At 46.1% G+C, this 23,004-nt stretch overlaps 1 protein-coding gene across 1 annotated transcript in view; it reads right to left on the reverse strand.

The window, feature by feature from the left end:
- Positions 1 to 8,244: 8,244 nt before the first annotated feature.
- LOC107118672 (cytosolic 5'-nucleotidase 1A-like) overlaps positions 8,245 to 23,004 on the reverse strand; it is a 20,340-nt gene continuing 5,580 nt past the window's right edge. The window contains exons 2-7 of the mRNA XM_015421030.1: positions 22,713 to 22,764; positions 19,039 to 19,206; positions 15,726 to 15,855; positions 13,857 to 13,979; positions 12,121 to 12,299; positions 8,245 to 8,856 (exon numbers count right to left, since the gene is read on the reverse strand). Of these exons, the coding sequence (XP_015276516.1) occupies positions 8,554 to 8,856; positions 12,121 to 12,299; positions 13,857 to 13,979; positions 15,726 to 15,855; positions 19,039 to 19,206; positions 22,713 to 22,757 (948 nt within the window). The 5' untranslated portion in view covers positions 22,758 to 22,764 and the 3' untranslated portion in view covers positions 8,245 to 8,553. The remainder of the gene's footprint in view (positions 8,857 to 12,120; positions 12,300 to 13,856; positions 13,980 to 15,725; positions 15,856 to 19,038; positions 19,207 to 22,712; positions 22,765 to 23,004) is intronic.

Genomic DNA, 23,004 nt, shown 5'->3' on the forward strand with positions numbered 1-23,004 from the left:
TGTAAGTCACTCTGAGACACCTTTGGGTAGTGAAGGGCAAGGTATAAATCCAATCTCCTCCTCCTCCTCCTCTTCTTCTTCTTCTTCAACAACAACAAAAAGTAAAAACTTGCTGACAGATCAGTGCCAGCAAAAAGGCCATCAGCTGGTGATGAAGCATGTACATCATACAAATGTGATGCAGCATGTACATTTTCTAAATAAATAAATGCTAGCCCACCAAATGTAACGCATTGGGCCCAGGTTAGCCTGATGTTGTCAGATCTCAGAAGCTAAGCAGGGCCGACCCTGGTTAGTACACCTTTGGGTAGTGAAGAGCAGGGTATAAATCCAGTCTCTTCTTCTTCTTTTACCACACAGGGAGTCTGTTGTGGGGAGGGGAAGGGAAAGGAGTTTGTAAGTCACTCTGAGACACCTTTGGGTAGTGAAGGGCGGGGGATAAATCCAATCTCCTCCTCCTCCTCCTCTTCTTCTGCTTCTGCTTCTTCTTCTACAACAACAAAAAGTAAAAACTTGCTGACAGATCAGTGGCAGCAAAAAGGCCATCAGCTAATATCCCAAATGTGATGCAGCATGTACATTTTCTAAATAAATAAATGCTAGCCCACCAAATGTAACACATTGGGCCCAGGTTAGCCTGATGTTGTCAGATCTCAGAAGCTAAGCAGGGCCGACCCTGGTTAGTACTTGGATGGGAGACCGCCAAGGAAGTCCATGGTCACTATGCAGAGGCAAGCAATGGCAAACCGCCTCTGAACATCTCTTGCCTCAAAAACCCCGATGGGGGTCACCCTAAGTCTGAAAAAGCCCTCACCAAATAAAGTTTTCTGTTGTTTAAAATTAAAGTGGTACGACAAAGAATGGTATGTAGCCTAATGTCAACTAGGTAGATCTGTTAGATTTGTGGGATCTTGTGGAATTTCAAAAGCCATAAATAACTGGTTAATAACATCCGTTGATAAGAATCTCTCCCGCAAAATGTTGGAATGAAACAAGCAGGGGACCTGAAGGACTTGCACGGGGGTTCCCATTTCCCTCTCCCTTCCTATTTCTTCTTACTTTTCACTGAAAGCCCCCATAGTTTATAACCTCATCCTGGTTTGCCTTGTGATAAATTGAAAGCTTGGGATCGTCATAACAGATTATGGTGTTAAAAAGGAGAAACAACCTCCCAAAACCTCAACTCCACTATTGTCCATTGCTTTACTGTTTACCATCTACTTTCTAAAAACAAGAAAAAGACAAAGCATGTTTATGTAGCAGTTGTTGATCTAATGGCTTCTTAAATTTACCTCATGTGGCTAGGAAGTGGAAAGGGATTTACCATAATCTATTTATGATTCTGCAACACTTTTCATTGTTCCAGGAGCTTTAAAAAGTTTCTCATTTTATTCATCTGCTTCAGATTACTTATAGAGGATTTCTCTCACAAGGTCCTTTGGCATTGCTGAGGGATTATGCTTCCCAAATCAGCACAACGGGGAATTATAGCTCTGGCTCTGTACCACACTCACAGTCCAATCCTAAATAAAGTTACATCCTTCTAAAACCATGTAACTCAATAGGCTTAGAAGAGTGTAACTCCGTTTAGGATTTCTCAGTTATCCTCATTAAAATCTTGCAGCAACTTATTACCACACAGTGAAAGTTTAAGTATATTTACCCATAAGTAAATCCAGTTTCTAGGGGGCTGCAGTGGCTCAGTGGTTAAGATGCTGAACTGCAGGCTGGAAGGTCAGTAGTTCAGCAGTTCGAGACCTGAGTGCCACATGATGGAGTGAGCTCCTGTCTCTGGTCCCAGCTCCTGCTAACCTAGCAGTTCGAAAGCAAGAAACTGCAAGTAGATAAATAGGTACCACTTCGGTGGGAAGGTAACAGCATTCCGTGCGCCTCGGCATCTAGTCATGCCGGCCACATGACCATGGAAACATCTTCGGACAGCGCTGGCTCTTTGGTTTGGAAACGGAGATGAGCACCGCAACCCTAGAGTCAGATTCGACTGGCTTTTGAGCAAGGGAAACCTTTACCTTTACTAAATCCAGTTTGGTGCAATGAAACTGAACTGTTTTGGTTTTTTTTCAGGACACTGGTAGTTTGGGGGTGCTGGAAAAGCAGATGGCAGCTGTGGCCAGGAGTGCCTTTTACCAGGTTCAACTGGTTAGCCATCTGTGGCCTTTAAAGGGCAGAAAAGATCTGGCTACTGGCGTATGCCCTGATTAGATTACTAAAATGTGCTCTACATGGAGCTACCCTTGAAAAGTATTTCGAAACTTTAGTTGTTGCTTTAGCCTGGAGTACTGTGTCCAGTTTTGGGCACCACATTTTAGGAAGGATGTTGACAAGCTCGAGCGTGTCCAGAAGAGGGCAATCAGGATGGTGAGAGGGTTGGAAACCAAGTCTTATGAGGAAAGGTTGAAAGAGTTGGGTATGTTTAGCCTGGGAAAGAGAAGGCTTAGAGTGGACATGATTGCAGTCTGTCATGTAGTGGACATGATTTGAAGGTCTGTCATGTAGACGGTGGAGCTGATCTATTCTCTCTTGCTCCGGATTGCAAGACTAGATCTAATGGGTGGAAATTACAAGGGAGTCGCTACCGGCTAAATATCAGGAAAAACTTCCTAACTGTAAGAATGGTTGAGCAGTGAAACAGTCTGCCTCGGGAGGTGGTGGATGCTCCTTCGCTGGACGTTTTCAAGTGGAGGCTGGACGACCATCTTTCGGGTATGTTGTAGGTATGTAGGGCTATCTTTGGGCTATGCTCCTGCAGAGTGCTGGGGGTTGGACTAGAAGACCTGCAAGGTCCCTTCCAACTCTAACATTCTATGATTCTATGTCAGATTACACAGGGAAGCCATTGACATCGTGACATTGGGAGAGTGAGGTAAACCCATCAGAAATGTCTGCGACTGTGTTCTGTGTTCCTTGAAGGAACCTGACAGCCATAAATCATGGGCAGTTTCTTGACTTTTGCAGCTGCCATCGGAATTTGCAGAAGGAATGTGTTCTGAATTCACACTGTTCATACAAGTAGACAGGGCTATTTTGGGGCAGGAACGCACAGGAACAAAGTTCCGGCTGGCTTCTGAACCCAGGGGGTGGGCAAATGCAGCAAGCCCCGCCCCCTGCTCCCAGCAGCCCTCAGTCAAGCCACGAGGAGTAAGTTGCAGAGCCCCAGCCTTTCCCAGCCTGCGGAGCCCTCAACAAAGAAGGTAAACAGAATAAGAAGTAAAAGGTGGGTGTGGCTGGATGACCACACTTCTGGTAACATGGAGGTGTGGTCTAATATGCTAATGAGCTATGCTGTCAGGGGTGTGACCTAATATGCTAATGAGTTCCTGCTGCAAGTAGATAATTTATCTGAACAGGTGTTTTTTTTTTGGCAACAATCTATTCCTGCTACAAGTAGATCATTTATTTGAACAGGGGTGTTTTTTTGCAATAATTTATTCTATTTATTTTTCATGTGACTATACAGGCACATTGGTGTGATAAGAACATAACTTCCTTTTACAAACCAAACCAACCGCACTCATATATAGCAAAGTTCACTGCTAATTTGCCAATCTAAGGAAACTGGACTTTAAAAAGCTGAACCCAGGAGGCTTTGTATAGCAACTATCACAAAAATAAAATAGCAATACTAACTTGATCTGTATTTTCATGCTGGTTGTAGGGTAGCTTCCGGTGATGTCAGGGGTGTGTGGCATATGCAAATAAGTTATGCTAATGAGTTATGCTAATGAGCTCCTGCACCTCTTTTCCTACGAAATGACCCCTGAGCACCACTGAGATACTTTGAGAAGTGCTATATTGGTCTAGTGCTATAGTAAAAAGTAGAAAATAGACCTTAACTTAGAATGTTAAAAAGGTTTGAGGAAGATTGAATGGCAGAAAAGGGCAGGGTGAAGAACGCAGCAGTTTGAAACGGCCAAGAGCGATTCAGAGGCAGCTCATCAACAGAATGAAATTCACTGTGTGAAACCCCCGTCCCTATATCCCTTTACTTGGAATCGGGCCAACAACGGATAACGTCAGGTTTGGAATGGTAACGTGGAAGGGGCCCTACAGTTTGGGATACTGGGGATATAGTCACCCTACTGAGTAGACAGTACCGGTCTAGACAGAATGACTACTCTCTTGAGCAGTTACATTCTTCTAAGCCCATTGACCTTATTGGGCTTAGAAAGGTGTATCTCTGCTTAGGATAAAAAAGTCAGCCATTAGACTGTCAAGAGAAATTTTTGTTTCCATACAACCTTATTGTATAATCATCCAACTTTCAGGTTTCCCTCTGCTTTGGTGTGTGTTTTCCAGAATCAGTGTGGGCTTGGTCACCATATGGATGGTAAAATGCAGTTTTTTGGATCTTCATGCCCATTCCTTTACCACCGTAGTGATTTTTTCTGCTGTTGTTTTAAGAAAATTGGCTATAGGCAGGGCTTTTTTTGTAGGAAAAGCCCAGCAGGAACTCATTAGCATAATAGACCACACCCAACAGCATAAACTCATTAGCATATTAGGCCACACCCCCAACTGCACAGCTCATTAGCATATTAGGCCACACCCCATGTTACCAGAAGTGTGGTCATCCAGCCACACCCACCTTTTGCTTCTTATTCTGTTTACCTTGTTTGTTGTCAAAACCCGGGGCTTTTTTTGTAGCAGGAACTCCTTTGCATGTTATGCTACACAGCCCTAATGTAGCCAATCCTAATGAGTTTCTGCTGTTGGGTGTGGCCTATTATGCTAATGAGTTCCTGCTGGGTGTGACCAACTCCGAAGCCAGCCGGAACTCCGTTCCTGTGCGTTCCTGCCCAAAAATAGCCCTGGTTATAGGTATATTGCAGTAGTCATAAAATTACAGTGATATTCCTACAGCTGGTGTTTTAAGGTAAAGCTTTCCCTTGCCCAAAAGCCAATTGAATCCGACTCTAGGGTTGCGGTGCTCATCTCTGTTTCAAAGCCGAAGAGCCAGCGCTGTCCGAAGACGTTTCCGTGGTCATGTGGCCGGCATGGCTAAATGCCGAGGCGCACGGAATGCTGTTACCTTCCCACTGAAGCGGTACCTATTTATCTACTTGCAATTTCTTGCTTTCGAACTGCTAGGTTGGCAGGAGCTGAAACTAGAGACGGGAGCTCGCTCGGTCATGCGGCACTCGGGTCTCGAACTGCTGAACTACTGACCTTCCAGCCTGCAGTTCAGCATCTTAACCACTGAGCCACCGCAGCTCCTTGCCGATGTTCTAGCCTGTTAATAATAGAAGAGAAAAACACTGAGTGGAGCACTATGGCTGTGTATTAAGAGCCACTGCGCTACTTTAGCTTTTTGCTTCCATGAGAAAGAAACACAGGACAAGAAGTTAAGCATTTTACTGGAGCTTTATAGACAGATTCTGAAAAAATAGCTGCTTTTTGGTAAAAGAGTTATTACCCCCTGTGTACTGTTTCTAAGGTGGACAATATCAACCTATTTACAAATAAAGCAAGGCAAAGAGCAAATGGCAAGAACACAAGGCCATTTTATAGCATCTGCAGCAGAAGTCTGGAAATGGCCGACTGCACAGCATCCTAATCTGTTTACCTTTACATACTGGTGGTGGACAATGCTCCCTCTAAATTGTGGAGTCTCATGAGCAAAAATTCTACTTCATGAGCTCCTGGCATTAAAGTTGTGAGCGAGCGATTTGGCTACTACATGAATCGGCTTGCTCTGGAGCCATCCTTCCTGAGCGAAGGCAAAAGTGTGTGAGCTGGAGGCTAAAGAACTGTGAGCTTAGAGCGAACACTGGTGGTGGAAAGTGCCATCAGGTCCCAGCCAACTTAGGGATGCCAGCCTGCAGGTGGGACCTGGGGACCCCCCAGAATTACAGCTCATCTCCAGAGATCAGTTCCCCTGGAGAAAAATTGATGCTTTGGAAGGTGGACTTTATGGCATTAGATCCCACTGAGGTCCCTGTCCTCCCCAGGCTCCACCCACAAATCTCCAGGAGTTTCCCAGACTGGAGGTGGCAACCCTATTGCCTATCCTCCCACTGGGGCTGGGGACCTGGCAACCCTATATGAAGATCCTGTGGGGTCTTCAAGGCGGAAGATGAACAGCGGTAGCTTGTCATTGCCTGGATCTGCACAGCAACTCAGGTGTTCCTTGGTGGTCTCCCATCCACATACCACCCAGGGCGGATCCTCCTTAGCTTCTGAAATCTAGCGCCAAGTATGGAAGACAGCCTCTATGAGCTAACAGAGCCAGACCCAAAGGAAACGGCAAAAGAGGCGCTAAATATCCAAATGATACAAAGTGTACTCAGTGTTCATCAGACAATCAGTAATCAGTCATATTGTCACGGAAAATCTCATAATAGTTGTTGTTAACGTTCTCCTCTGGAATGACGTATCGTTTCGTTGAAACTTCCTCTGAACAATGTTTCTTTACTAATGGAAGAAAGGAACTGGCGGGATGTCTGCGCCCACCCCCTCTGGGCATGCGCGGTGGGGTTCCTGCGCATGCCCGGGGGGGCTGGGCGCAAAAATCCATTGAAAGAGCTTGCTACAGCACCAATCAAAAAGCGCGTGCGCACTGAATCCCCATTGGTGTGAAGCACAGAGACCACGACGAAGATTCAGTCATATCGTCACGGAAAATTTCATAATAGTTTCAAAGTTGTTAACGTTCTCCTCCGGAATGATGCATCGTTTCGTTGAAACTTCCTCTGAACAATGTTTCTTTACTAACGGAACGATACGCCATTCCGGAGAAGAGCGTTAACAACTTTGAAACTATTATGAAATTTTTCATGACAATATGACTGATTACTGATTGTCTGATGAACACTGAATACACTTTGTATCATTTGGATATTTAGCGCCTCTTTTGCAGTTTCCTTTGGGTCTGGTTCTGTTAGCTTCTGAAATCTGACAACGTTGGCCTAGCCGAGGCCAGCCAGGTCAGAGCATGGCACCTGTATATCCACATTCTCTTGGTGTTTTGTACATATATCTGAAAACAGTCTAATTTAAGAACATAAGAACATAAGAGAAGCCAATGTTGGATCAGGCCAATGGCCCATCTAGTCCAACACTCTGTCACACAGTGGCCAAAAATACCAGGTGCCATCAGGAGGTCCATCAGTGGGGCCAGGATACTAGAAGCCCTCCCACTGTTGTTCACCCCCCCAAGCACCAAGAACACAGTGCATCCCTTGCCCCAGACTGAGAGTTCCTATCTATACCTTGTGGCTAATAGCCACTGATGGACCTCTGCTCCATATGTTTATCCAGTTCCCTCTTGAAGCTGTCCATGCTTGTAGCCGCCACCACCTCCTGTGGCAGTGAATTTTACAAATATCAAAGTATAGAATATAGTAGCAAAGGTGTCGGCTCTTGTAGCAAAGCAAGAAAATAAGCTAGGTAGAACTGAGTAACGTTATATCGCGGGCAGGAATGTCCATAACAACAATAGCTCTTTGGTCATTTCATCGGTCATATAGGAATTGTTCTGTTCTCACGCTCAATTCAGTTCCGTTGCATTGGGGAAAAACACACTTTAAAAACAAAACAAAACATGCCTATGTTAATTCGCTGCATTGAATCCTGAATGATACTTGCTACCTCAAAGTCTCTGTAAGGTCAATTGGAATTAAAGTTCCTCAACAAGGTTTTGAGCTTTGTCCAGCATATATAGATATACAAATACAAGGGTTCTTTATAGAGAAAATCTAGTGCAGTATTCAGAGAACAGTGGATTTTGCTTATTACTTCTGGACCAAAATACTGAAGACAAATGTATACATCTCAGGGGGTCATCTTCTGTGCTCCTGTAATGTAGATCTGCTTGTTCAGTGCTTGCAAAATTTGTTAGGAGCCACTTCGGTAAGGGGCTCTTTTTGTAGCAGGAACTCCCTTGCATCTTAGGCGACACACCCCTCATGTAGCCAATCCTCCAAGAGCTTACAGAGTTCTTCTTACAGGGGCTACTGTAAGCTCTTGGAGGATTGGCTACATTAGGGGTGTGTCGCCTAATACGCAGAGGAGTTCCTGCTACAAAAAGAGCCATCCATCTATCCATCCATCCATCCATCCATTCATCCAGGGCTATTTTTGTAGCAGGAACTCCCTTGCATCTTAGACGACACACCCTCTAATGTAGCCAATCCTCCAAGAGCTTACAGAGCTCTTCTTACAGGGGCTACTGTAAGCTTTTGGAGGATTGGCTACATGAGGGCGTGTCGCCTAATATGCAGAGGGGTTCCTCCTACAAAAAGAGCCCTGGAAGAACAGGACATGAAGACTCAAATGGTAAGGCAGAGGAGACGTGAGTCAGTTGGTTACAGGAGGCACTTTTTCTTTCCTCCCCTTTTTTGCATTTTAAGCTTGCTGCTGCTACTTATGGAGCGTATAATTTGATGTATTCCAAGTATATCACAGCAATATCTCCAACGCCATATCCAGTTTTTCCCTCTTGGTCCTACAGTGTGGATTCAGAAGTCCACCCTGTCCTGACAGCCTTTGCCCAGACGATGCTCAGTCAATTCTAGGGCTGCATAATTAAAGCCTCTTTCAGCAATCGCAGGGGACCAGGGCGGAGGGTATGCCAGCATCCTTGGCACCCTGGATATTGTGAAGACCGTCATCAAAGAAGATATGGGGCTGGATCTTGGACAAGATGGGACCTTTGGGAGCTCCATCCATGAAGAAGGCTTCGTCAATTGCCAGGCCCCACTCTCGAAGAGTTTTGATGGCCCGAATGCCCATGTCACGGCCGCTGCGGGCAGTTACCAAGTAGGTGCGGATGGAGGATTCCTCTTGACCAAACTTCTTGCGCATCTTCCCAAGATGCAAAGCAAAGGCTTTCAATGGGCCCTGAAAAATTAGTGTCGGTAAGAGAGGAGGGGGGTTATTGAATTATTCCACAGAACGGAGAGAGAGCAGAAACTGAGCAGATCAATCAATGATGGCCAGAGACCAGCAAACAATACAATAAGAGAGAAGTAAACAACAAGTTTTTTGCTAGGAGCTGCGGTGGCTCAAGTGGTTAAGATGCTGTGAAAGGTCGGTAGTTCAGCAGCTCGAGACCCGAGTGTGCCGCATGACGGAGTGAGCTCCCGTCTCTAGTTCCAGCTCCTGCCAACCTAGCAGTTCGAAAGCAAGAAATTGCAAGTAGATAAATAGGTACCACTTCGGTGGGAAGGAAACAGCGTTCCGTGTGCCTTGGCGTTTAGTCATGCCGGCCACATGACCACGGAAACGTCTTCGGACAGCGCTGGCTCTTCGGCTTTGAAACGGAGATGAGCACCGCAACCCTAAAGTCGGACTCGACTGGCTTTCGAGCAAGGGAACCTTTACCTTTACCTTTAAACAACAAGTTTAAAAAAACAGTAAAATTAGAAAATATAATAACATCTAAAATTATAGACAGGAATCTAAAAAGTTTAAAATACAGAGAGGGCAAACATTAAGATCAAAGGTTAAAAATAAATCTAGGCCTATCCGTACTTCTTTCAAATGCCGCAATGCATTTAGAGGCTGGCCTGGTTTCGGCGGAGGCAAGACTGTGGATTGCAGCTTTTTATTATTGGTTAAAACTGACATTTTTCCCCACCTACTGGCCTTACTCATACTATGATGCAAGATAAATTTGTCCCTTCATGGCAGAAAAAGATAGAGGATAAACTGGTTTATTATGGTTTTTCTATTCAGTTTATACTGTCTTTGGGATATGCTCAAGCTAGATCAGTTCTAAAACAAAGAATATTAGATGCAGAATGACAGATGGATGTGAGCAGGATTAGGAACCCTGTATTTGATGTAAGTACACTAAACAAGATAACTTTGAGACCTTACATCAAATATTTAGATATCTGTAGCCATAGAAGCATGTTTACCCTTTTAAGATATATTGGAGGCCAGATTTACTAGATCACTGAGGAAAAGTTGTATATGTGAGATGGGAACTGCAGAAACATTGGAACATGCAATTTTTGATTGTAGTTTATGTCATAACATTAGTGAAACTCTGGTTAAGCCTATTGTTAACTCCTACCCAGGTCGCAATCAATGTTCCCTCTAAGCTGCAGAGTCTTATGAGCAAAAATTCTACTTTGTGAGCCACTGGCATTGAAGCTGTGAGCGAGCGATTTGGCTGCTGCAAAAATTAGTTTGCTCTGGAGCCGTCCTTCCTGAGCGAAGACAAAAATGTGTGAGCTAGAGGCTAAAAAACAGTGAGCTAGCTCACACCAACTCAGCTTAGAGGGAACACTGGTTGCAATAGGAGGATACATTTGTCAATTACACTGGCGGGTAATAATCAAAAGCTGACTAGGATGGTTGCCAAATTTGGTTGGTTGGCATACCAAACTAGGAAAGAGATAAAGAAGTATGGATAAGCCTAGATTTATTTTTAACCTTCGATCTTAACATTAATTTTTATCCCTGTCTATAATTTTAGATGTTATTATATTTTATTTTATAATTTTACTGTTCTTTTACCTGTTATTTACTTGTCACTTACTGTATTGTTTGCCCGTCTATGACCGTAATAAATTGACGGAACTGAGCAAATCATTTCCTCCAGGAAACTGTATTAGGAAGATAATACTTTATCCAAGTGACAAGCGGTCACAAAAGCGATTTAATAAGAACGGCAGAAAGTACCCAACAGTTTTGAACACAGATTCACATGTATATTTGTGTGTCGTGATCGTAATTCAACATATAACCGTGTCCGTTGAAAAACAGAGACCAATTCCACACAAGAGCTGCGCCGTGGTCCCGCCTCCCTTTGCCCCGCTTCTATTGGTCAATTTCCCACACGAGAAACCACGGGGAAAATCGGGTGAAGCCGTGGGTCAAAATGCGGCCGCGCAGCTTCGAGTGGGAAATTGATCAATAGAAGCGGGGCAAAGGGAGGCGCGACCGCGGCGCAGCTCTTGTGTGGAATCGGTCAGAGTGTTTGAGATTGTGTGCTGTTTGAGCAGTGGCTGCTCAGGCACATAATTTGCTACCCATGTCATAGTTATTGTCGTGGGTCCTAGGTCTGCTGAGGCTGACTACTCCTCAGATGAGGAAGAGGCAGGAAGCAGCCCAGCCTCCTCTAGAGTCAGCCCAGAAGAAGAACCCTCAACTATACCTGAGGAGGAAGAGTCCCCAGCGGCTGCACAGGAGGTGCAGCCAGAAGGAGAGGCTGATCCTGGCCCAGCACTCCCAGTTGCAGACACCCCAAGACCAGACTCCTTGCCTAGTTCTCCTGAGTGCCCCAGACGTAGGGCACGCCAGAGGCTGACGATGCAGGAGCGAAGAAGGAGTGCCAGGCTCCAACTCCTGCAGAGGGAAGAGCTGTAAGTCCTTGCAGACTCAACCCCCAGGGAAGGGAGGACCTGCTCAAAAGCACTCAGTGCACCTGATTCTAGGCAGCAGCAACTTTGCTCACTCAGCCCCACTTGTGTGTGTGTCTCTCACAGCTGCTCCTTGTCCTTGCAACCTTGACTTGACCTCCTGGCTCTTTGACTTTCAGTTCTGACTGACCTTGATTCTGGACTGTGTTTACAAGCTCCCAGTGTGTGGTCTCTGTGGCAGCCAGTCAAGACAGCACAGTTATTAAGTAATGAACACGCACACATAAGCTCACCCATAATCTCTCTCAGGCCTCTACAAAGCCAGTGATTCACTAAACTGAACATACCCCACTAACAGGGGTTGCCAAGTGCCTGAGGAAAAAATGTGCTGTCCCTTTCATAGAGGTTCAATTGGATGTTATTTACTTCCATACCATGAAAAGCTTCACCTGCCCATTTCCACACATTAAACATCTATGAAAGGGGCAGGACTTCTTCCTCCAGGCATGTCGGCGACCCTACACACCAGCCACATACCACGGGCTCAGTTAACTTTCTGTTCTGCTGACTGAGGCTGTAAAAATGTGTGTGCGTGTGTGTGTATTCTGCCTGGCTGTGTCAGAGTCAGACTTGGTGGGTCACAAGTTGTGCAGGCTTCGTCTACCTGCAAAGGGTTGTAAGTTGTAGAAAGGAGCAGTCACCCACATCTGCAAAATCAGTCCCTGTGTGTTCAGCGGGTACAGGAAAGGAATGAAGATAGGGAAACCCTGTCAAGTAGAACAGGTAAGCTTACATCTCCCATGGGCACAGCTTCCATAATCTTCTCATACTGAACAGCCTCCTCCAGCCCCTTCTCGCGAAAGATGCGGTCCGTCTCATCGGAAAAGAGTACTGCATCACCATCAAAGACCACACGCAGCTGAGTGCTAGGAGCTTGTATCTCCTGCTGGAAGATGAGTGCTGCTGAAACTCCTGTGCGACAAACAGGTTGTCTTAAAGTGGTTTACCAGAGAGTCAGGGCTTTTTTGGTAGAAGAAGCTCAGCAAAAACTCATTGGCATAATAGGCCACACCCAACAGCAGAAACTCATTAGCATATTAGGCTACACCCCTGATAGCACAGCTAATTAGCATATTAGGCCACACCCTCCCTTCCCTTGGCTTGCTCGGGCGCCCCGCAGCTTTGGGGAGCCTGGACAAACCGGCCCTTGGACAGGCCAGGGAAGGCACTGGGAGGCATTTAAATGCCTCCCCAATCCTTCCAGGCCCCCCCCCGGCCCGCCCACCTCAGAGTCGCTGTGTGTGGGGGGTCGCTCTCCAGGCCTTCCCTCTGTAGCCACGCATGCACAGAGGTTTTGGCTGTAGTGGCCTTGGCCAACTCTGAAGCCAGCCGGAACTCCGTTCCTGTGCCTTCCTGCCCAAAAATAGCCCTGTGAAATAGTCCATTCTCCTGAGCTCAAAGCAGGAGGGAGAGGCAGATGTAGCATATCTATAGAGGATGAACATGCAGATTGTTGGAGGAATGCTCTGTGGCTGTACAACCTCCTCACAACAAAGCATAATGTTTTTTGAAACACCGCAACTGATGGCTGTCATCCACATCCATCAGCATTCAGAAGAAGGCGAGCAAGTTGCCTTTGAAGCAGCTGTCCACGTAATGGGAATATTCGCCAAGTGGAGGTTGTGTGGGGAAGGGGATAGGAGACAAACCGCAGCTTCCCCCTCCTTACTAGCTGGGTGGGGCAAAGTTTCTCAAGAGATTTCAGAAATGCGGAGCAACATTGCACGGAAGGCTCTTCCTCTTTCACAAGGAGCAGACTTTTTGTTACAACTAATTTACTTGAAAGTGTGCAGCTGAACCAACCGAATGTACAATGTCACTGCAGCTGCTGCTCACAGTCCCTGGGATGTATCTTGGGAAATAATTTGGTGCAAACCCAAAGACTTTTGAACTACCCTTAATAATGCCTCTTAGGTAAAGGTAAAGGTTTCCCTTGTTCGAAAGCCAGTCGAATCCGACTCTAGGTTTGCGGTGCTCATCTCCGTTTCAAAGCCGAAGAGCCAGCGCTGTCCGAAGACATTTCCGTGGTCATGTGGCTGGCATGACTAAACACCAAGGCGCACGGAACACTGTTACCTTCCCACCGAAGTGGTACCTATTTATCTACTTGCAATTTCTTGCTTTCGAACTGCTAGGTTGGCAGGAGCTGGAACTAGAGACGGGAGCTCACTCCGTCATGCGGCACACTCGGGTCTCGAACTGCTGAACTACCGACCTTCCACAGCCTGCAGTTCAGCGTCTTAACCACTTGAGCCACCGCAGCTCCTAGAATAATGCCTCTTATGCCTCCTTAATAAAGAATGCTCGCCCTTATTTCATAGACTGGATGGTTCTGTTAAGAGAGTACTTGTGGAACTGGTGGCAGGACACGAGGGAGGAATGGTAGGCCCAGGATATAAAGTCAAAGGATAGCAACGTATGCAAGGGCAGGTATGGAGGCCGCAGGGGAAGCAAAGAAGAGAAACAAACCTCTCTGAAGTGCTTTGCATACATCTGTCCGATCAGCAGAGAGAAACAGTTTGACATTGTGGGTTTTCAAGTACTGGGTAGAGTCTTCTTCGCTGACGAAGCAAAACTTGGAGATTTCCAAACCTTAAATGGAGAACATACATGAACACACATGGAGCTGCTTTATACCGAATCAGGACAAAGAAGAAAAAAGGGGAAAAAACTGAACCTAAACCTAGAATTCAGAACCTAAAAAGGTTAGTCAGGAATAGAAAAGGGCCAACTCTAAAAATCTAATTACAAAAATATATGTGTGTGTTTATTCAACATAAATTAAAATAACAACCAAGGGCCCATTCATACCTCATATAAAACTATAAAAACATACAAGGGCTAACAAGATAGACCTAATAAGATAAGACCTAACGCGTTTCGGCCTTTACAGGCCTTCCTCAGAGGTCTAATACATACAGAACATATTGGCTGATGTGTAAAAATACATACATACAATTCCACATATACAAAATATGGAATAAAGACCAGAAAACAATTGTTCCAAAGTTTAACCACTGGGCAAGGAAAAGAAATACAAAAATGCAAATGACGCCTCCAGTGTAATTACATGTCCAGTGGTCAGGGGTCATTTCGTAGAAAAAGAGCTAGGGGGACTTATTAGCATAACTCATTAGCATATGCCACACCCCCTGACATCACCGGAAGTGTGTCCTCCCCACAGCCGGCGGCGACCTCCAGCGGGCACCAGCAGGGAGCTCCAGGCCCCGCCCCTCCCGCCCCTCACCCAGGGGGATGGCGTCCCCCCCCCCAAAATGACCCCTGCCAGTGGTACTTCTCTCTGGTCAACTGTATATTCTTCTGAGGTTGTACAGCCAAATGTTCCTAAGTACATTTCTGGTCTTTATTCCATATTTTGTATATGTGGAATTGTATGTATGTATTTTTTCACATCAGCCAATATGTTCTGTATGTATTAGACCTCTGAGGAAGGCCTGTAAAGGCCGAAACGCGTTAGGTCTATCTTATTAGGTCTATCTTGTTAGCCCTTGTATGTTTTTATAGTTTTATATGAGGTATGAATGGGCCCTTGGTTGTTATTTTAATTTATGTTGAATAAACACACATATATATTTTTGCAATTAGATTTTTAGAGTTGGCTCTTATACCGAATCAGACCATTGGCTCATCAAGGTCAGTACTGTCTACTCAGACTGACAGCAGCTATACAGGGTCTCAAGCAGAGGTCTTTCACATAATCTGCTATCCAGTCCTTTCAACTGAAGATGCTGGTAATTAAACCTGGGACCTTCTGCATGCCAAACAGATACTCTACCACTGAGCCACAGCCCCTTCTCACAAATCAGTTTAATGAGGGTTGCAACTGGAAATGCAGAGCTTAAGAAAAACAACAACAACGTGCTATTGCAAAGACTCAGGGAACACTGTCCAGGACTATGGTCGAATCTGCATTTGCATTTTTAAATCAGTTTTGTGCTGCTGTGACGCCGTCTTTCTCTATGCTTGTTTGAATGCTGTTTGGAGAAGATTCTTTTAAAGCAGTGCAGAGGTGCAATGACAGTGGAGTCACCCCAAAAGGACGATAAACATATGTGGGCATGCAAAAATATGCTAGCACTCTTGAGGTGTGAAAACGACACCAAATGTAGACAGCTTTTTTGAAGACGGAGTCAAAAGGCTGGGACACCGGTGGGAAAGACAAATGCAGATTCAGCCTATGTTTTTCTATTCCCCTCCCCCCCATAAAGATCTTGTGAACAGGCTTTAATAACGTCCTCACAATGTGAACTAGCTGTTAACTTAAGTGACGAGCACAATGGGGAAAGCTGACTTCAAAGTAAAGGAGGGACAACCTACCATGCTGTTTAGCACTGTTGATGATGCGCATACCACTCTCTGGACTGTTATTAGACAGAACAATAACATCAAAGAGCCCCTTCTCCTCTGGGTTTCTTTCAAGGAGTTTCTCGTTCACAGACTGCACTGCCTGAAAGAACACCAAGACATACAAAAGAGTTGGTTTGACAAGACTTTGGCATCGAATGGCCATGAGCTGATATGCTGTGAGTGAAGACGGATATCGCATGTGGTGAGGATGGTGCGACAGTTTCGTCAGCACCATGAAAACAAAGATAGGCTGTAGCCACATGCTGCTGGATATTGCATGGTCATTGCACTACAGCTATTCACGACTGGATTATATTGTCTGCACAGGAAAACCCAGCTGCAAACGACTGCTATAGGTGCAAAGAAGGAAATGGCAACCCACTCCAGTATTTTTGCCAAGAAAACAAAAGGCTAAAAGATATGGTGCCGGAAGATGAGCCCCTCAGGCTGGAAGGTGTCCAAAGAAGGGGATGGCAAAGGATGAGATGGTCAGACAGTGTTATCGATGCAACGAACATGAAATTAAGCAAACTCTGGAGCACGACGGAAGACAGGAGGGCCTGGCGTGATGTGGTCCATGGGGTCGCGAAGAGTCGGACTCGACTGTGTGACTGAACAACAACGACAGGTGCAATGACAGCATAGTATCCAATAACATGTGGATGTAGTCATACATTTTAAAGACAGCCAGTACAGTATAGTGATTAAAGTGCTGGACTGGGGAGACTGAGGGTTAAGAACATAAGAGACACCAATGTTGGATCAGGCCAAAGGCCCATCCAGTCCAACACTCTGTATCACACAGTGGCCAGAAATACCAGTGCCATCAGGCATTGAATCCTAATACAAGAACATAAGAAGAGCCCTGCTAGATTACACCAATAGTCCATCTAGTCCAGCGTCCTGTCTCACACAGTGGCCAACCAGTTCATCTGGAACCAAGGCCTTCCCCTGATGTTGGCTTCTGGTTCTGGGATTCAGAGGCTTAGGGCCCCATCCGACCCCTGCTTCCAAGTATCCCCTAGGGATTTGACTTTCTTGTGTTTCCTGTTCAGCTTCCTTTTTACTGTTCCCTTTTTTTTATATATATATATATATTTATTTGATTTATATCCCACACTCCCCACCAAAGTTCCCTCTTTGGAAATCAAATGTTACACTTTTGAACTTTAGGGGTAGCTTTTCATAGACCTGAATGCTGAACTTAATAGCACTGTGGTCACTGTTCCTAACTGGTATAACAACCTCTACATCTCTTGCCAGGTCTTGAGACCGGCTCAGAACCAAGTCCAATTTCACCACCTCTGGTTGGCTCTGTGACCAACTGTTCCAGTGCAGTAATTTATGATGTCTAGGAATCTCATTTCTACAACATATGATTGCCTGGTCCCCTCATTGCTCCGGCCGGGCAGGATTTGGGGGGGCCGTTCCAGGGGTAGGCGGGGATGCCCTCAAGCTCCATCCCCAAGCATGACCACCCACCCGGCCACCCCTCTCCGTCCCCACCTGCTCGATTTAAAGGGCTTTGGCTGATCGCCGGGGACTATGTGGTCCACAGACCAGCTGGAGGACCCTTTAAATCTAGCAGAAGGGAGGCTAAAGGGTCTTTTTGCGAGCTAAGTGTATGGCCTGCTACCGCCCCTCTCCCTTCTGCTAGATTCAAAGGGACCTCAAGCTGGTCGGCGAGCTGCTGATCAGCTGAAGCCCTTTAAATTGGGCAGAAGGGGAAGGAGAGGGGTGGCCGAGCAGGTAGTCATGCTTGGAAGGCAGGGCTTGGGGTGGGCTTCCCCCCATCGGTCAGCTGACCGGCGTGGATTGAAGCCCCAGAAGTGGGGGAACCCCCAACCGGACCTGGGGGCTGGCAACTCTACTACAACATGACTCAAGCAGACATTTACCCAGTCAATGTGAGGGTAGTAAAAGTCACCCAGTATAATAGCATCATCTGCTTTAGTCACCTTCTTTATTTCCTTCTCTAATTCAAGATCAGCCTCAAGGGTTTGATCAGGTGGGTGATAGTACAACCCCACTTTTAAGTAATCCTTAAGCCCCAGTATTTCCACCCATATCATTTCTGTTGGGCAGTTAATTCCCCTAATGTTTTCTAATTTATTGGATTCTATTCCTTCTTTGATAATGACAACACCACCACCAACCTGTCCCTCCCTTTCCTGCCTGATAGATTTTTCCCATTCCACTATGTTTCTGAGATACCTACTATATCTAAATTGTCATAGAACACTGGCTTGGAGACTTCTAGCATTGGCATATAGACACCTATAATGTGTTTTCCACTCCAGTAACCCTCGCCTCCCTTGGCCCCTTAGTCATCACACATGTCCTCAGTCACCTTTGTGCCCTCACTCCCAAATTCTATTACACTCCTATCCAGGGGACATTTCCTGCAGGAGCGCACAGGAGTGGAGCTCCAGCAGTAAAGAGCCCAGGGGGCGGGCACATGCAACAAGCCCCACCCCCTGCTCCCAGCAGCCCCAAGCCATGAGGAGCAAGAAGCTTCTCTCTCTCTCTCTCTCTCTCTCTCCTTCTTTTCCTTTCCCTCCTTCTTTCCTTCTCTCCCTCCTTCTTTCCCTCCTACTTTCCTTCTCTTTTCTCCCTCCTCCCTTCCTTCCTGCACAGATCTGTGCGTTCCCCCACCCCCAGCAAACAATCCAAAACACTCCAGTGGCACCTTTAAGACCAAATTTTATTCAGGTACAAGCTCTCCCTCCTCTGCTAGGGCAGATCTGCGCGTCCCCCCCCCAATAGCTAGCAATCCAAGCGGGAACTGGGGAGCCTCAGGACAAGTCAGTCCAAAGGGATGATTGCGTAAACACTCAGGGTAATATTGATACGACACAGAGGTCATTGCGTAGAAAAAGAGGTGCAGGAGCTCATTAGCATAACTTATTTGCATATGCCACACACCCTGACATCACCGGAAGTGTGTCAGAAGGCAACACCCAGCGCTCAGGCTCCACTGGACTGTTTTGGATTGCTAGCTATTGGGGGGGGGACGCGCAGATCTGCCCTAGCAGAGGAGGGAGAGCTTGTACCTGAAAAAAACCTGGTCTTAAAGGTGCCACTGGACTGTTTTGGACTGGGGGGCGGGGGGGCTCTGCAACTTACCTGGCAGCTTCTTGCTCTGACTGAGGGCTGCTGGGAGCTTGTTGCATGTGCCTGCCCCCTGGGCTCTTTACTGCTGGAGCTCCGCTCCTGTGGGCTCCTGCAGGAAATGACCCCTGCTATAAAATATTTCATACACAAACACGCCCAAACACTTTACCTGAACAAAAGCAAAGGCTGTCCCTGGCTCCAAGGAGATATTCTCATTGTCTTGCTGATGTTTCACATATTCATCCTTGCCTTTTGCCAAGAAAATCTCATGTTCCTTTTCCAGGTTGAAAATTGCCCTTGTTGTTACAGCAATAACCAGCGCTTCATTTGGGTCTTTCTAAAGATGGGAAGCCCAGGAACAAATAAGGGACAGATTTAGCTGACCTTCTGGCACTGATCAAGAAGAAGAAAGCCACAATACAACTAACAAGAACTTCTGTGCATTTGCACTTTCTCCTCATCAAATCCACGGCACTTGCATTTTTCATTGATTCAGCATTGGGTTTGCCTCTCCTCCAAGTGAGTTCATCTACTTAGAATACCATCTGACAGAAAGATATACTTGTGTCCACACAGGTAGCACTGAAGATGAAATAACACTTGAACAAAAATATCAGGATTGGAACCTATAACCAAGGCTACCAAGAGCCATCATGCGTCCCCCCGATGGCCAAACTTCATACCACCTAGGCCCAATCCAAACAACATATGAAAATCATAGTGACCGGCAGGGCTTTTTTTGTAAAAAAAAGCCCAGCAGGAAACTCATTAGCATAATAGGCCACACCCAACAGCAGACACTCATTAGCATATTAGGCCACACCCTTGACAGCACAGCACATTGGCATATTAGGCTGCACTCCCATGTTACCAGAAGTGTGGTCATCCAGCCACACCCATCTTTTGCTTCTTATTCTGTTTACTTTGTTGTCAAAACCCAGAGGTTTTTTTGTAGCAGGAACTCCTTTGTATGTTATCCCCCACACCCCTAATGTAGCCAATTCTAATGAGTTTCTGCTGTTGGGTGTGGCCTATTATGTTAATGAGTTCCTGCTGGCTGTGGCCAACTCAGGAGCCAGCCAGAACTCCATTCCTGTGCGTTCCTGCCCAAAAATAGCCCTGGTGACATGCTTCGCCCATTTTTTGCCCTACCCCTCTCCGCTACTATTCAACTAGCAGGTCTCTACCATTACCACCACCACCCTTCTAACCAAATCAAAATGACTCTATTGGGCATGCCTTTGCCTTGCTTCCTCCAATCTGCGCCTTGAAAGGGTGCATAGTCATAGCTCTCAGATAAATAGCATGATCACTTCATTGCCCAGGATTTTAATTGTGAACTCCCGATGCTCAACAGGCCTGTCTCTGCTGAACAGGCTACAAAAGGTCTGCTTCATTTTATATTATGTATGCTAGAGTAAAATGTACTAGAAATAGAAGGCTGGAAGGACAGGATTAAGGATCAGGCCACATGTTGCACAGCACTCACATCTGTCAAAGCCCTGATAACCCTTCCTTTGTAGCGAAGTGCCCTCACAAAATGAAGATTTATCAGAAAAGAGAAGGAAGTGAAGGGTGTGCTAAACCCTTCCTCGTTCAGCCTCTTTACGGCTGAAACTTTCCATTTCTCATTTTGTGTGGTGAACAGGAGTGTGGAACCCCACAGACAGAAAATGCTCTTGAGTGTTTTGGTTCGAGTACTGATATTTCTGCTCAAGCCCTGCTGAAGTGGGAGCTGAGGTTTAGAAACCCTCTTCTTCTTGGTTTAAATCACCATTGTTTAGGATTAAGAAATGAAGACTGGCTTAAAGGTAAAGGTTCCCTTGCTCAAAAGCCAGTCGAGTCCGACTCTAGGGTTGCGGTGCTCATCTCTGTTTCAAAGCCGAAGAGCCAGCGCTGTCCGAAGACGTTTCCGTGGTCATGTGGCTGGCATGACTAAACACCAAGGCACACGGAACGCTGTTACCTTCCCACCGAAGTGGTACCTATTTATCTACTTGCAATTTCTTGCTTTCGAACTGCTAGGTTGGCAGGAGAAAACTGGCTTACTTGAATACATAAATCTGTATTGTACAGAGTTCTATTACTGATTCATATAGCCCAGGTATCTCGGTTTTAATGGCAGCTCTCCAAGGTCTCAGGCAGAAATTTTTTCTAGCCCTGCTACCAAATAAGTGGAGATGCCTGGGATTAACCTAGGACTTTGTTTTTTAACATGCAAGTCTTGTGCACTCTCACTGAGCTACAATTGAGTGGTTTTCTTTTCCATTACATGGCCAGATTGATTTTCCAGCCCTCGCTATGGAGATCAAACACATTCTGAAAATCGATCTGGCTGTCCGACAAGCAACTAGAAAAACAGGTTCACTGGGCATCCAGTAAGATATAATATAGGAGATTATTCCACACACCCTCCCTTTCATTAATTAGCAGCCCCATGTGGCTAATTTGAAATGTTGTTGTTCTTTTTATTAAGGTATTTCTGTACTGCTTTTCTCCCGCAAGGGGCTTACAGAAATTCCCAAACCAGATCGAACAAGCCAGACAGCAGCAGCAATCTAAACACCTCATGGGCTGCTTCCACACTAGGTTACCAAAACACCTGGAGAAAAACTTCTCGAACCTTTAATAGAGGCTTAATGTGCAGAAATGGACAGGTGAAGCTTTTCGTGGCACAGAGGTGAATAACGTCTCACTAAACCTCTACTAAAGGGACAAGACTTTCTTTCCCCAGGCCACTTGGCAACCATATTCCACACAAGGATATATCCTGTGTGGTCAGCTGAATGCCCCTGCATTTTGGGGAACGTCCACCTGATTCATGAGCCTCCTGGTACTTTCACCTTTTAGATGGATCAAAGGAGATCTCGTCCTTTGATCAGATCCAAGGGAGTATGGAAACTAGAAACTGGGTAGACACTCCATCCACAGCTAGTCTAGGGATAAGGTGGAGCTAAGCGCCACATTCCCACCCTCCCTAGCCTCTTAACAGGCTTTATTACCATTCATAGCCGAGCCACAGTGAAGAAGAAGAAGAGATTGGATTGATACCCCACCCTTCGCTACCTAAAGGAGTCTCAGAGCGGGTTACAATCTCCTCTCCTTTCCCCTCCCCACAACAGACACCCTGTGAGGCAGGTGGGGCTGAGAGAGCTCTTTCCAGAACTGTCCTTGACAGGACAGCTCTGAAAGAACTTATGACTGACCTACCCTTGCCTACCTCTGTCCTGCTTGCTACTACTTCTACAGTGAGGGCAGGGGTCATTTTGTAGAAAAAGAGGTGCAGGAGCTCATTAGCATAACTCATTAGCATAACTCATTTGCATATGTCACACCCCCTGACATCACCGGAAGTGTGTCAGAAGGCAACACCCACCGCTCAGGCTCCACTGGACTGTTTTGGATTGCTAGCTATTGGGGGGGGGGGGACGTGCAGATCTGTCCTCACAGAGGAGGGAGAGCTTGTACCTGAATAAAACCTGATCTTAAAGGTGCCACTGGACTGTTTTGGGCCGGGGGGGCTCTGCAATTTACCTGGCTGCTTCTTGCTCTGACTGAGGGCTGCTAGGAGCAGGGGGTGGGGCTTGTTGCATGTGCCCACCCCCTGGGCTCTTTACTGCCGGAGCTTCGCTCCTGCCTGCACTCAGGAAGATGACAGTAGTTCAGCTAAACGTTATTCCAGCTGGCAAGATGTTCCCCAAAATACTAAGGAGCTTTTGGCTCAGGGCACAGCCACTAGAGGAGGAAGCGTTTACCCTTCTAGCTTAAACCTTTGCAAGAAGCAGACACAAACCAAGCGTTTAAAATACTGAAGGCAAAGTACTGTTACTTTTAATAGCTTACCTGTCTCACACTGGTGTTTACGATTGTGTTTGCAGAGTCTGCCATCTTCTAACTGAAGAAAAAAAAAGAGATATCGAGACCTTGGAGACAAAAAGAGCCGTATGTCACGCTGCATTCTGTTTATGGATCAGAAACCTTGCATTTATCAACGGGAGAGAAAAAAAGAATAGATGGCATGTCTGATATGCTTTGCGCATAATTTCAGAGGGTGGTAGTGTGGGTGAGCAGTAGAAAAACTAGATCCGTGTCCAGTCGCACTATTTAGATGAACAAGATTGGGGGGGGGGGGGAG

The sequence above is a fragment of the Gekko japonicus genome, unplaced genomic scaffold, assembly GCF_001447785.1.
Source record: "Gekko japonicus isolate JY-2015 unplaced genomic scaffold, Gekko_japonicus_V1.1 scaffold4617, whole genome shotgun sequence".
Taxonomy (NCBI): domain Eukaryota; kingdom Metazoa; phylum Chordata; class Lepidosauria; order Squamata; family Gekkonidae; genus Gekko; species Gekko japonicus.